The sequence below is a fragment of the Hyaena hyaena genome, unplaced genomic scaffold (assembly GCF_003009895.1).
Source record: "Hyaena hyaena isolate Hyena2069 unplaced genomic scaffold, ASM300989v1 scaffold_193, whole genome shotgun sequence".
Classification (NCBI taxonomy): domain Eukaryota; kingdom Metazoa; phylum Chordata; class Mammalia; order Carnivora; family Hyaenidae; genus Hyaena; species Hyaena hyaena.
This window is the reverse complement of record NW_024080823.1, coordinates 377,251-392,053: the sequence shown is the minus strand read 5'-3', so window position 1 is coordinate 392,053 and position 14,803 is coordinate 377,251. Positions and strand designations below refer to the sequence as shown.

The following is a 14,803-nucleotide window of genomic DNA, read 5'->3' as shown; positions in this document are numbered from 1 at the left end:
CAATTTCGAGTGACAACTAGTGTCCACCTAGTTGTGTGAGTTATGCTCCCCACCACACCTACCGCCCCCCCCCCAAAAAAAACCCTGCTATGTTGCATCCTGAGCCCTCAGCAATGAGCCTTATTTATTTTCATACATTTGTTTCTTGGGACACCATAAGAAAGAGCACAGCTTCTCATTCAAGTATATCATGCCAGTCAGTGAGCAAAGATCAAATATGAAAGGCCATTGTAATGTTAACCTTACATGAAGTATTACTAAAACAGAGAGTAGTGTAGCTCACTTGTCATCTGTGTTTTATACTTTCACAAAGGTAATTGAATACGCTTTACCATGATGGTTAATGCAAAAGCTAGCTTTTTAAGTCCTCCTTAGAATGACCTTTTGATAGATATCACATTTAGACTACTGCAAGTAGGGGCACCTGGGTGGCTCCGTCGGTTAAGCAGCTGACTTCAGCTCAGGTCGTGATCTCACGTTTCGTGGGTTCGAGCCCCGCGTCGAGCTCTGAGCTGTCAGCACAGAGCCTGGAGCCTGCTTCGGATTCTGTGTCTCACTCTCTCTCTGACCCTCCCCTACTCATACCCTGTCTCTCTCTTTCAAAACTAAATAAATATTAAAACAATTTTTTTAGACTACTGCAAGTAAAGAGACTGATATATTTGAGTATCCAGTAGGCACTTTACAAGACATTTAACAAAAAATTCACAATCCTTTTTATCTGTTTGAAGCATAAATGTATAATTGGAATACTTTTCTTCCAAAGCACACTCACACTCCTAGCCACCTGCCAGTAGACTCCTTCAGGGAGCTGATTGGAGAATGGTGGTGGTGAGTTTGCCTGGATTTATTTTGAACTCACTCAAAGCTGCCACCTTATCCAGGGGGTGCAGTATTCTGTTGGCATTTCATGGAATTGTGTCGCTCTTCACCCACTTAGCCCTTGACATGGTGGGCTGGGGGTGTCTCTCCTAGCACCCCTCACCAGCACATACATTTGAACATAAGTGGGCAGGGTTGGGATGCAGGCTGTAGCCGGTAAGAAATTTACTTGGGTGCTGCCCCTTCATCTTAAGAGTGTGCCTGGGTTCCAGGTGTCTTTGCCTCTCCCTGTATCTGTGGTTAAATATCCAGTGGTTTTTCCTGGGCAGTTGTTACTTTGAGACAGGAAGATGATCATGCCTTGATTTTATGTAGCAACTTTGTTAAAGTATGAGTTAAACAGTAGGCAACTATTGACATATGAGAAATAGATACATATTGTGTCCGAATCCCCATTTCTAGAAATGCTACTAATATGACATGAAAAGAAAGGTATGGGATCATCTATTTTTACTTTGAGAAGTTAAGCTATCATGCAAACTGAATGTTGTGGGAAATCCTGACATTTTAACAAAGATGTAATTATATCCAAACTTAATAATTCAAATTAAATCATTGTTAAATGGTAAAGATTTTACCATTCTGGGCAACGCAAGGCGAGTAACTCGAAATTGCAGGGTTAGTCTCATGTCTGAGTCTCGCAAAAGACTCAGGTCTATTTTAAGGAGGTTTTTTTTCTCCCCCTCATGTGTCCATTTATGGGTATTGGTATTACGGAAATCAGTAGGAGGAGGGGAACTGGTTTCTCCACAGAACTCTATTATTTATTTATTTCATTTGAAATATGTGTGCATTGGAATCAAATTCAGCTAAGTCGATTGGATCATGTCTCTGGTATTTCTGTTGAGTGCAGTTGTAAAAGAGAGTCAATGCCAGCATTCTTGCTGTTAAGGCCCTTGGCCTTACAGTTGGCTCACCGCCCACTCTCAGGAAAGGTCCCTTGTCATAAATAGTGGTTTGGGTTCAGAGAAACTGCCATTTGGGGCAGCTAATTTAAACAGATTCATTAGAATCAGTATCTATAAACTAGTTTCTAGCAATCCCAAATATGGCCAGATTTTGCTATTGTTCGTTCTCCTATTTACTCTTCCATACCTTTCATATCTTGTCCCCTCCTCCTCAGATGTGCATAAAACATTGCCCCACTGTGAGGACATGTGTCATTGCAGGCTCTGTTCTCTCTGTCAGTGTTTCTGTGTCTTTCACATGCATGGTTTCTTCCTGTTAGAGAGGTGATCTCTTACTCCAACCTTATTTGGAGCAGTAAGGGACACACATGGATACAAGCATGTATTCCCATGGTGACAAGAGATTGGCAGTAGGAAATCTGAAAGTGTCAGTCTCAGCTAAAATACAAGGAATCGGGCTGCTTTGGAAGAGTTTGGAGACTAGGAGCTCTTGAAGTTAGATTGAAAGCAGCTTTAGCAAGCATCCTGGGGGAGGGGAGGTGGCAGGGGCTGGGAAATTGGGAGCTGGTTGGATTTGACTAGTCCTGACTTTGGGCCAGACTGGGAAAGGGCAGTATTGTCACAGTTTCTGTGTGCATTTCATTGTTTTTCTCTAAATATAACATTGAATCAGAATCTCCAGGGCTGAAATTACTTGCACACACAGGAAGTTCTAGGTATAGCCAGGTTAGAGAATGAATCACTGATACCATCAAAATGATACAGTAATGCCTATTAATAACCACCAAATAACAATTATCTACCTTCATTGATGGGCAGATGAATGCTTAGAGCGAGGATCCCCACTCGCAAAATATCAAAATCCTTGTGTTAGCAATAAAAGAAATCTTAATTAAGGAATAATCTAAGTTAATACAGTAAAAGACTAATACACCAAAATTGAGTGAGGCAAATTCCACAGTAAAAAGATGGTTCAGTATAGGGAAATGTATCAGTAATTTTCATTGTAACACTGTAACCAGTGTTCCTGGTTGACATTCCTTTACCCTTCCTTTTTAGCAAGTGATACTGTGCTTTCTTTGGTAATCCAAAATGGAAATGCATGGAGAGTATAATTTTTCTATATACATAGTTTAACTTATTTATAGTTTATCCATATTTGTGGTACCCTAACATTAATATTTTTGTATAAATGTATATGTTTTAGTGTGTGTGTCTCCAACCTTCACTGTCTGCTCTGTTGTATGACTTTTCTGGAATTGAAAAGTAGATCATCAGAGTATATTTTAAAAGGGCTACCACAAATCAGTTCAGAAAGGATTGTTTGCAAATGACTTTAGAACAATTTGTTGCTATAGTACCTGTGTAAGCGTTTGGTTATTCACCACCATTATACACTAAAAGAAATTGCAGATGGATAAAATTAGATACAGATAAAATATTTTGAAATGTTTAAAGGAAAAAAAAAAGGCAGATTTCTGGAATGGGAGGAATTTCAAATCTTAAAAGAGAATGGAGGAAATCACAAAGGAGAAGGCCAGTCCATGTCATTGAAACAGAAAACTCAGACACATCCAAATAAATTACCAAAAGCAGATCTTCCGCGAAACATTGGGAGCCCTTGGTTTAGAGATCACTGTGATGGGGACAGTCACATGTGTATGGCTAATGTTGCATGCACTCCCTTTTTATGTGACAGAAGGGAGCACACAGAATTCATCAGTGTCGTTGGCCACCTGGACTGCAGTGCCCTGTACTTGTGGCAAAGTAGCATTTGAGACCATGGCAGTTACAGGAGTTCATGTTATTTGTGATAATTTAGTAGTCAAGGGAAATAGTCCTTTCGAGGGGAACCCTCAAATTAGCTTGAATTGTCAAAAGTCATTTACCTCTATTTGGTGCACTTCTTCATTTCCTTTCCTTTCTTGTAAGAATTCATGAGACATGCTCTAATGCATATACATACTCTCTTACCGTGTTGGTGCTTTTCTGTGCCTGAGGTTACAAATAAAGAGTAAAAGAAAAGAGGTAAATAATGTGATTAAAATGAAAACCCATTACTCAAGTCTTTGACTTAGTGCTGCCAGCGTTTTCCTCTTAGGAAAAGCATAGCCTTCCTTTCCTCATTATTAATTTCCCACTTTTTCAACATCTATTCATCCAGTTTCTGAATTTCTCAGATCTTCGATCTTGTATTGCCTCCAGCCTGCTTTATTAGACTGCTTCACTGCCAATTAGCACCTCTCTCCCAGAGTAGGCAGGAGAAATAAAAGACTCTGGAATTGACCTGGTCTTGTTTGCTCTTTGTTGGCAGCTCTGATGAAAAGTTCCACCCGAAAGAGTGACATCATGGTATAAAATGAAGTTTGGGGGTATTTGGGGGGTGTTATTCTCCTTAATATTCTTGTTATCCATAACGGAAGTTGACTGTAACACTGTTGAGAACGTAGATAAAATGAGGAGTGCACCAGGTTAGTAATGAAGGAACTTTGTTTTGTCTCAACTAGGTCCCTTACTTAGCCACGTGGCTAGTCTCTCTCCTTATTGTACCCATGTGATGTCCTCGTTGGGTTGGACCATCTCCCACATGCCTCAGTGTTCTGTGGTTCCCCCTGAAGGTCATGAAACGAGTGCGCACCGAGCAGATTCAGATGGCAGTGTCCTGCTACCTCAAACGCCGGCAGTACGTGGACTCCGATGGTCCCCTAAAGCAAGGACTGCGGCTGTCACAGACTGCTGAGGAGATGGCGGCCAACCTCACAGGTACCCGTGGGGCCGCGCAGGGGGGCTGGACGTCCGTGACAGGCCACTCTGCCATGGCCTCGGCAGGAAGCACCAGATGATGGTGCTGGCCTTCAGAGATGCTATCTGGCCTCCAAAGCCTCTTCTAGAAGCCTCCTGTCGTAATCCATCCCTCCTCAGAATTCTAAGTGGTTTCGTCTGTAGCTCATGTTATGTGCGACTTTGCTGTCTGTGAACTCTTATGCTAAAAGACCTGGAGGGCCAGCATTTCTGTCCCCCTTGTGCACACGTCCCTCTCCTGTAGCCCGGAGCCTGGCCCCCGGGAATCAGGTTTGCTGGGCGAACGAGTACCTTGGGACCGGTGGTTGGAAAGATAGGCATCCTAGATATGTTCCTGAGGTTCTGAGTTTGGGTTTTGTTTCTTGTTTTGAAATCAGATCCTTTTTCAGAAAAACGTGTCTTAAATCTGTCTAGAATAACAAATAATTATTACTTAGCTATGTTGTCAGTTCGCTTTTGAGGTAATAGAATTTTCTTCTATTGAATTTGCTTACTGGAGATTTGGGAGAAAACATGAATGGCTGCAGTGTGTTCAGGGTGATTGTGACCTTCTTCAATGGCTGTATGTGGAGTTCGACATTGCAGTGCCTTCTCCAGCTCAGCCCTGATTCCTCTTATCTGAGCACACTAGACTCCTCTCTCTTTTATTCTTGCACTTCTTTCTGCTCTTCTAAGTATCTGCTGCCACCTGCTCCATCCGTTAATGGTTTCAACCTCCTTCCCGGTAGCAGCAGCTCCCTCTGCTCCCCTTCATTACCTCCAAAGTCATGAACCCAGACCCTTCATGCTTGAAGGGTGTGTTGCCATTGCGACAGAGGAAGAATGACGGGACAGTAAAAACCTGAGGATACCCTCAAAGGGGTGGCTCCTGACACCCCCCCTGAGACAGTAGAAGCAGCCCAGTCAGGCATATGCCTTGCTGTTCTTCAGCATCAAATCCATCCCGTTCTTCCTTTTTTTCCCACTGGGCTATCCTTGACAAGAACAGAGCCAGATGACAGACTTGGAATAGATTCCTAAATGCCTTCTTATTTCTAGTAGGATGGCCAGTGTGTAGAGCCAGAGTAATGCCTTCTAAACTTGCCATCATAGCCTTTAGTGTGCACTCATCATCTCCGACTGCCCTGTTTTCATTAGAACCTGGGAACAGTAATTCTGTGCAGTTGTTGATGGAAGAGAGAAGCAAGAGCTATTACACAGACTTCCAGAACATGACCCTTCTTAAGTGGCTTATTAGGAAGGTCACTGTGGTACGTGGAAAACCACCAGGAGATGTGAGAAACAGGAAATGTGATCATCCTACGATTTTGTCCTAGGTCTGTCAGTTGAGTAATCTGAATAATTTTATGTGTTCATTAAGCAGATCACCTATTGAATATCTGCTATGACCAGGTGCTGAAAAGTCCTAGAGATAACTAAGGTTTGTTTCTAGCTCCTGAAGAGCTGAACATTGTAGCCAGGAAATGAGGCAGATAAATCAGTGATGATAGGAGGGTTATGATGTAGTAAGTTCTGCAAAGGGAGAATGCCTCAAGTTCTGTAGGGACGGAGAAGATGGTCGTTTCAACTAGCCTAGAAGGTCAAGGATTGCTTCCCAGAAGGTCTCGTGGTTGTTTGGGGCACCTGAGCGGTTCAGTCAGCTAAGCGTCTGACTCTTGATTTCAGCTCAGGTCATGATCTCACAGTCATGAGATCAAGCCTCGCATCGGGCTCCACACCAGGCATGGAGCCTGCTTAAGATTCTCTCTCTCCCTCTTCCTCTGTCCCTTCCCCACACATGTGAGCATGCACACGCACACTCACTGGCTCTCTTAAAAATGAATTAAAAGAAACAAAAGGTCTCATGGTTCCTAGCATAGGGTCAAGGGTTAGTAAATAGAAGGGGTGAGCTAGGTTTCAAAAGAAGCATTAGGAGCTCACCAGAGGGCAGTTGAAGGAGGGTGTCCAAGTTATCAACTGTGAATTATGGAAAGATCACTTTGGTGGCTGTGTTGATTGGGGAAGGCCCAGAGTAGAACCAGGGAGACCAGTTAGAAGGCTACAGAATGACCCAGTGAGAAGTGAGGGCAACCTGAGTTAAGGATGTGGTAATAGGAATGGAGAGGAGAGGAGAGATTTGAGGACCTCTAGGACTGGGTGACTTACTAACTCAAGTTGGGAGCCTCATGGAGGAGAAAAAGGACTCCCATTCTTCCATGTGCAGCAAATTCTCCTGCTTCAGGCTGTTGCTCTGAGTTTGAGTAGGGCACATCGACTTCTCATCTGTACCCCGTCCCGGTTACATTTTACATTGTGGCCGTCTCAGTCCTGCTTCATTAGATTCCATTCCTACATCTATAGTCAATCTTCTGAAATCTATTAATATTTCATCCAGATTATTAAAGATGGCTCCTGCAGCCCCCAGCCACCTTCCCCAGTGTCTCCTTCCCCCGCCCCCACAAAGAAAGTGTGAGGGAATGTTGTTTTTAGGAAGCATAAATTCATAGAGTGGAGACTGCGTGCATGTTTACGTACTGAATATTGAGACTGCGGCCTTGCCCATACTCCACTACCCAGAACCCTAGTAGCCAATCACATATCCTTCAGGAAGGTGATTACAGACTCTTCCCTGGTGAATCTGACCTTCCAAGCAGAAGACCTACGAAGACACATTTGGAAATAGCCCATCCAAGTCACGCTGGGTGATAAGCATGCGGAGTTCCTGTCAGCTCTGGAGGGCCTTGCTTTCAGCCATGAAAGAACCTACCATTCTCTCTGTGAAAAGGAGATGTGGAAAGAAACCATGAGAAGCAACTTGCCTGAAGCAGACAGCTGAGACCAGAAAACTTCAAAAATACCTTCATTGATCCCCTTGAAACAAGAAGAGAATGCTATTTCTAAAAAACAACATTCAGAGAACATCAAGAAATTTGGTAAATTTAAGTACATGGTAGTAAAACTGAAAAATCAGGAGGAAGGTTGAAAGTTGAGGAAGCAGATCAGTTCAGGAGATCTAGCCTTGAATTAGTAGGCTTTCCAGGGCTGCATAGCTGGCTTAGTCGGTACAGCGTGTGACTCTTGATCTCGGGGTTGTTAGTTTGAGACCCGCATTGGGCCTAGTGCTTACTTAAAAGGAGAAAAATAGAAATAATAGGGGCCCCAGAAAGAAAACAGAATCAACAAAACTTCTCAGAACCAAGAGACATGAGGGGGCGCCTGGGTGGCTCAGTCAGTTAAGCATCCAACTTTGGTTCAGATCATAATCTCACAGTTCAAGCCCCGCATCAGGCTCTCTGCTCTCAGAGTGGAGCCCGCTTCAGATTCTCTGTCCCTCTCCTCTCTCTGCCCCTCCCCCACTTGCTTTCTCTCAAAAATAAATAAACATTTTTTAAAAGGGGGGTGGGCTGGGCAGCTCAGTCAGTTGGGCATCCGACTTCAACTCAGGTCACGGATTCGAGTTCCATATCAGGCTCTGTGCTGACATCTCAGAGCCTGGAGCCTGCTTCAGATTCTGTGTCTCCCTCTCTCTCTCTCTGCCCCTTCTCTACTCAGTCTCTGTCTCTCAAAAAATACATAAAGGTTTAAAAAAAGAACCAAGAGACATGAATTTTAATTGAAAGGACCCACTTAGCATTTATCACAATGATTGAAAAATAGACCCACACCAAGGCACCTTATTGTAGGATGTCAGAAAATGGGGTCAAAGGGTTTCACATAGGTGTCTTATGAATTTATGTACCTGTCCTCTCTCACTCACCTTCCTGTGTGCTTTATTTCTTTTCATTCCTCTGCTGTCCTTTTATTTTGAGTGTCAGGAGGGCAAGGAGATACACCTGTGTCATCACCTGGTCATATTTGAGCAGAAGCCCCAGCCTACTTTGAAAATGTATTGAAGTGTCCACTGCTACTGATGGATACTCAACAACCCTCATCCATCCATCCTGCCACGTGTCGGATTAATAACTGTGTTTCCCATCCCCATCTCTCGTATCTTAGTCCAATCCGAATCTGGTTGTGCCAACATCGTGTCTGCAGCCCCTTGCCAGGCAGAGCCCCAGCAATATGAAGTACAGTTTGGACGACTACGGAATTTTCTCACTGGTAAGTACTCAGCACTAGAAACTTTCTCTTATCAAGAAAGAATCCTGCAACTTTCCCTCAAAACCTGCTATATTCCAGGTATGGTGTACGTGGTAGAGATTCAAAGGCGGTTTCACGCATTCCTCGCATTCAGTATTATAATCTGTTGGAATTCTTAGGAGAGTTAAATCACAGGGTTAAAGTTTGCAAGGACTAGGGCTCCAGATGTTCACTGTTTTATCTGTGGCTGTCAGCAGAGTGACTAGAACTCGTGTTGAAAAAGTGAAAGCTAAATCAGCTGTGTAGACAAACATCCTTCAATGCAGAGACATTGAAATGTACGTTGAAATCACTGTTACTAATATAGTACATCTCAGGATGAGCTTTTCCCCTTATTTCCCAAAATGCAAGACTGTCGTTCTCATGAATCAGCAAGATAAAAAATTAGAAGTAGTTTAGACCAGTTTGTGGGTGGTGTAATGACCACTAGAACACAAAATCAGTAAATTCAAGTTCCAGTCGATTCTGTTAACTCCCTGTATGACTTTTTAAATTAATTACTTTAAAAAGTGGACTTGCTTGGCCTCTCTGGGGCTCTGGTTTCCTCATATTAGAAATAGAAAAGGCTATTCAAAGGTATAACCAAGCGCTATCATTCATCCAGTCCTAATATGACTGATTACAATTTTAATGTTGGAAAGATTATTGCAGTGAGGGAGACCAAGTTGATTCATTAATCAAAGTTTGTCAAGTACTTTCTGCATACATGATACCTTGAAGTGTAAGAAATACAAAACTCTGTGCCCTCAAAGGATTGAGAGTAATTAGCAGGTAATGGTTAATAGTAAATTGTAGTTAAAACGCTTTGAGGTTGTTTTTCTTTTTTTATTTCAAAAATCCTCAATAATTTTTTATTTAAAAATTTGTAACATTCATTTTTGATGGGGAGAGAGGTAGAGTGTGAGCAAGGGAGGAGGAGAGAGAGAGGGAGACACAGAATCAGGAGGCTCCAGGCTCTGAGCTGGCAGCACAGAGCCCAACGCGGGGTTCAAACTCACAGACTGTGAGATCATGACCTGAACTGATGTCGGACACTTAACCGACTGAGCCACCCAGATGCCCCTCAATAATATTTTTTAATGATAAAGATGCATATAAGGCAATCAATTATAAACCAAAATAATATATCTAGTTTTATCTTACTTAGGGTTGTTCTGATTTTTACCTGACCCTCATAATGGTTTGTATTTTATTGATTGATTGATCTATTTATTTATTTATTTTAATGGTTTGTATTTTAAAGGAAAGATTCCATATTTCCCAATTCTGTGGTTGGGAAAATGGCCAAAATGTTACAGGAAATAAAAGTTAGGAAATAAAACCTTAGAGAGGGTTATCAACCTCAGAGTTGTTGAGTGATAGAATTTAGAAGTATAGTCTTTTAAATGATTTACAAAAATGAAAAAATCATGAAACTTAAAGGTTTAGTAAAAAGAGTTTCTTATGTTTAAACTGAAAAGAAAGAAATTCCATTAAGAGCCTCATATTATATGAATGTTAAATATCTCAGAACAGTGATCAGCTGCTTTCCAGCTCCAGTAAGGATTTTAAAAAGAAAAATTGAATTTATAAGAAAGATTTCATTCACAGGTAAGCAAGAACTTGGAGCTAATTTAATCATCAGCATTGTTTTTGGAGGCTAAAGCAGTTTTTTAGGAATTTTAACTCGGTCTTTAGGAAGTTATTTTACTCTGGTTTTAAAATATGGTTATATTTCTCACTCCATGATATATTTCTCTCTCTGCTACTGGTGGGGAAGCTGGTTTGGAAAGGAATGCCTAGCTTTTCTCAGCCTTTCTCTTTCATTCATTCAGCTGATATTTATGTTAAGCAGCGATTTTGTAGTAGAGAGCATTGACGTGGGGCCTACTCTCTAATGAGGGAGGCAGAAAAGGCACGAAGCCCCAGTGTATCAGTACAGTAGTGATGCCCTCTGTGTACTCACCGCGTGAGATGGCTCTTGTCATAGACATGATATATTTCCATTATGAATGATGCTCATGTGACCATAGTGATGTTATATAGATTTTTGTTTATATTTTTAAATTGCTGAAGCCTAGCTGTGATAGACTCATTGGAATAATTTTATTACAGAACTGGTGTTACTTCCTCCAGGGAGAACGAATACATACACTGATGCGATTTACCCTGTGCAGAGTTTTCTGCTTCAGTTTCTTTCTTTGGGCTCTCGATGTTATTCTTAAGTATTTGCTCAAGCTCCTAACATGGAGTCAATGTTGACTCCTTATATTTGATGATGCTGGGGTTTTTTTTTTGCTAATATGTGATTTATTCTCATCTCATAAATTCCTTTGCCCAGAACTTTACATTTCAATAAATTGTAATCTGGGGCACCTAGGTGGCTTAGTCGGTTAAGCGTCCGACTTTCGCTTAGGTCATGATCTCGTGGTTCGTGGGTTCGAGCCCCGCATCGGGCTCTGTGCTGACTGCCAGCTCAGAGCCTGGAGCCTGTTTCAGTCTGTGACTCCCACTCTCTCTGACCCTCCCCTGCTCACGCTGTCTCTCTCTCTCCTAGAAATAAATAAAAATATTAAAAAATAAATAAATAAATAAATAAATTGTAATCTATTAGTCCTCTCCTTTGTCTTGTTTCAAAACTGAAGAAGCTGTCTGTTATTTTGCCTCTAATTCTAAATACACTGGGCACAGGTTATTTGGAGGGGGTGAATATAGGTTTTGTTGTGTTTTTTTACAGACTGCTTTTCTGAAACATTTTTCCATGCCCTCAGGCCTCTGAAGAGCAGTCAGCCTAGTCAAATGAACAAGTGTTTCCTGAGCATCGAAATAAAGTATGAGATACAATAATTCATCTAAGTAGGAAGCAGTCCTAAGCGAGGAAGTCTAAAAGTAAAAGTTTTTAAATAAAGTTCAAATATAGTGGAAGAATTTTCACATGCCAGTGTGAAGTCAGTGTTGAATTTTGTACATGTAGGAATTGCATTCCAGAAGAAAGGAGAGAGTTGGATGGGGTAGTCGAGAAGGCCTTCGTGAGCAGGGGGTAGAATTTAAGTTAGCATCTGGAAGATGGGTTGGATTTCAGTAAATTGTGAGGAGGAGGATTTGTGGTCTGGGGAAAGACAAGAGCAAGAGGGTAGAGTTGGCAATTCTTCCTGCAGGAGCGGTGGGGGAACCAGCTTGGGTGAGAATAGGGCTTTCAGATTGGAGAGAAAAGCAGACGCGCTGGAGCCAGGCTGCAGAGAGGCCTGCCCACCGGGCCTGAAAGTGTGAACCTCTTCCTGAATGGTGGAGACAACTGCTGACAGGAACGTTAGTCTAAAAGCAGCTTATGAAAGGGTTTGCAAGTGGGAGGACCTGGAGGCCAGCGTGAAGCCCCTGCAGCACTTGAGAAGGGAGGTGAATAAGGACCAGAACTCAGCAGTGTTGTGAAAAAGAGAAACAAGGTCTTGATCTCATGATTGAATTTCCAAGGTAGAATCGCCAAGTCTCAGGATTAAAGGAGGAAGAGCTGAGGATGCCTCAGGCTCTGTGGGCAGAAAGAAGTCAGGTCATGTTGTCTATGTCATTACGTTGGTGGCCTCCCCTGGGATAGCTTGCAGTAGGAAATACAGGCTAGTATTTAGGAGAAAGCTACAGACTTGTGATAACGAACTCAGCATCAGCTTCATGGAGGTGCAACTTCCAGTTTTCGGAGATGGTAAATCTCGAAGATAGTAGGAAACTAAGAGCATCCCAGGCTGGAGCGCCCTGAGTGTGTTTTTCCGCCATTAGTTATCGGGGGGCGAGCTTCTGTGAGCTCCCCTACTGCCGTGGGCCCTTTTCTTCAGGTGGCACAGTAGGAAGAGCAGAGCCTTTGGAACCACATGGTCCAGGTGTGAATCCGGGGCCAGCCATGCCCCTGAGACACAATGATAGATGTCAGGTGCCTGAGTCGCAGGAGGCAGACACTCCATGTTCACTCCTGAAAGTGAGATGAGCATTTGAGGAAATGCGAGGAAGAAGCGGAGCCCAGAAGGGAGGGGGGTAAAAGTCAAGCTGGATAGTGCGATGTTGCAGAATAGAGGGCGGGGTGTCAGGTAGTGGGGTGACAGCCTGCAGACACGGGCAGAACAGGGACCGATTTTTCAGTCGGTTTTCAGTTAACTTTTTGTCCTTTTCACTGCTAATTTCTGCAAATTCCACAAAGAGCTTCCTCTTCTTTACCACCACCTAAGGGGTAATGAAGTGAATTTCAGTACGTTTTGAAGTAGTGCAGCCCTGTTTCTTAATGACTGGGTTCTTTCTAAACTTATTAAACTAAAATGCCTCTCAGTTTGAAAAGTAAGCCTGAAACTAAGATTTTAAGGAATTGCGAACACATCTTCATCCCAGTAGAATATATCAGAAGCCTAACTGATAAGGGTTGAGTTTTTTTGGTTTGGGTTTTTTCATTAGTGTTTTGGGAACAAATTTTTCCAGAGTTCTTCTAAAGAATTACAGCCTGTAGGGGCGCCTGGTTGGCTCACCAGGTTAAGTGTCTGACTTCGGCTCAGGTCATGATCTCACAGTTCGTGGGTTCGAGCCCCATGTTGGGCTCTGTGCTGACAGCTCAGAGCCTGGATCCTGTTGCAGATTCTGTGTCTCCCTCTCTCTCTGCCCCTCCCCTGCTCCCACTCTGTCTCTCTCTCTCTCTCTCAAAACTAAATAAACATGAAAAAAAACCCATGTTTTTAAATTACAGCATTTAAAGAAAAAAAATTTCCAGAGCTCTTCTAAAGAATTACAACATTTGCAGAAGAAACATTTAAAGAATTAGAGACCAAAATCTGGATGGGCCCTCAATAGAAACAGAACTGATAGGGTATATATGCAGAGAGATATATTTGAAGGGGTTGGTGCATGCAGTTATGGAGGCTAGCAAGTCCAAAGTCCACAGGACTGGCAGCAGGCTGGATACCCTGGGAAGCACTGCAGTTCAAATCCAAAGGCAGTATCCTGGCAGAAATCCCTCTTCCGGAGAGCTCAGTCTTTGTTCTTATAAGGCCTTCAACTCATTGGATGAGGCTCACCCACATTATGGAGGGTAATCTGCTTTACTCCAAGTCTACTGACTTAAATGTTAATCTCATCCAAAAAACAAAAAACAAAAACAAAAAAAACCTTTACAGGACCATCCAGAATAATGTTTAACTAGGTATCTGGGCACTGTGACCCAGGCAAGTTGACATGAAATTAACCACCACAAGTCCAAGTGTCAACCTGGCTCCCATCTCCATCTCCTTAAAGCATACTAACCTCCAAATAAGCATTATTGACAACGTCATTATTCCACCCAATAATACAGCTCTCCTGAATACAACAAAAATGCACTAATCCCTCCCCCAGAAGAAAAAGCAAAATCTTTAGGGGATTTACTCTTTTATATCCTGTAACTTAAATACTATGGTATAAAGTTAATAATACTTAACTACTCTGGTACAGAATCAGAGTAACTTATGTTCATGTTAAGGGAATAAGAGGAAAAAAAAACAAAGGTATTTGCTTATAGGTAGATATACACACACACACGTATTTGCAACAAAATAAGGAGGGTTACGTAAATAATTAATCTTTGTTTCTGTAGCTGGTCATATATTTCATAGCTGGTAGGTAACTACTTTCGTCTACCCATTCTGCATTTTCTTTGCCTTCAGCAAACACCTCAGCTGGTCCTGGGTCTTTGCCAGATAGGGTGACCCAAGCCTTCATTTCTGAAGAGACTTGGGCCATTACCGGACCTGCCTGGATTAGATTTTTGTAGTTTTCCATTACCCTTAACCATGGGGCAGAATGAGACCACGAGGTACCCTAAGGGATCTCCTGTATTCCAGACATGGTCTACTTTACCTCCACTGTGGAGTAACCGTCCAGTGTCCCCTTGGTAGTCAGGATCAGTCAGCCCAGCCAGCGCTGTGACTCCCTTCTCTGCCTGCTGAATTCATGAGGAGCCCAGAGTGACCTGGTGACAGTTGTAATTTCTAGTTCATTGGAATCATTGTCATTTCAGTTCATCTTCTAAATGTGTTTTTGAGTAGGGATGCCTTTTTTCTAAAATGTACGTATTATTGCAATTAATTTGCCTGTGATCAAGTGAA

General features: G+C 42.4%; 1 protein-coding gene across 2 annotated transcripts in view; it reads left to right on the top strand.

The window, feature by feature from the left end:
• Nucleotides 1-14,803, top strand: part of TAF5L (TATA-box binding protein associated factor 5 like) — a 31,901-nt gene that overhangs the window by 5,694 nt on the left and 11,404 nt on the right. For both annotated transcript variants that reach the window (XM_039241267.1, XM_039241266.1), the window contains exons 2-3: nucleotides 4,409-4,553; nucleotides 8,568-8,672. In XM_039241267.1, coding sequence (XP_039097198.1) covers nucleotides 4,412-4,553; nucleotides 8,568-8,672 — 247 coding nt within the window. In that variant the 5' untranslated portion in view covers nucleotides 4,409-4,411. The remainder of the gene's footprint in view (nucleotides 1-4,408; nucleotides 4,554-8,567; nucleotides 8,673-14,803) is intronic.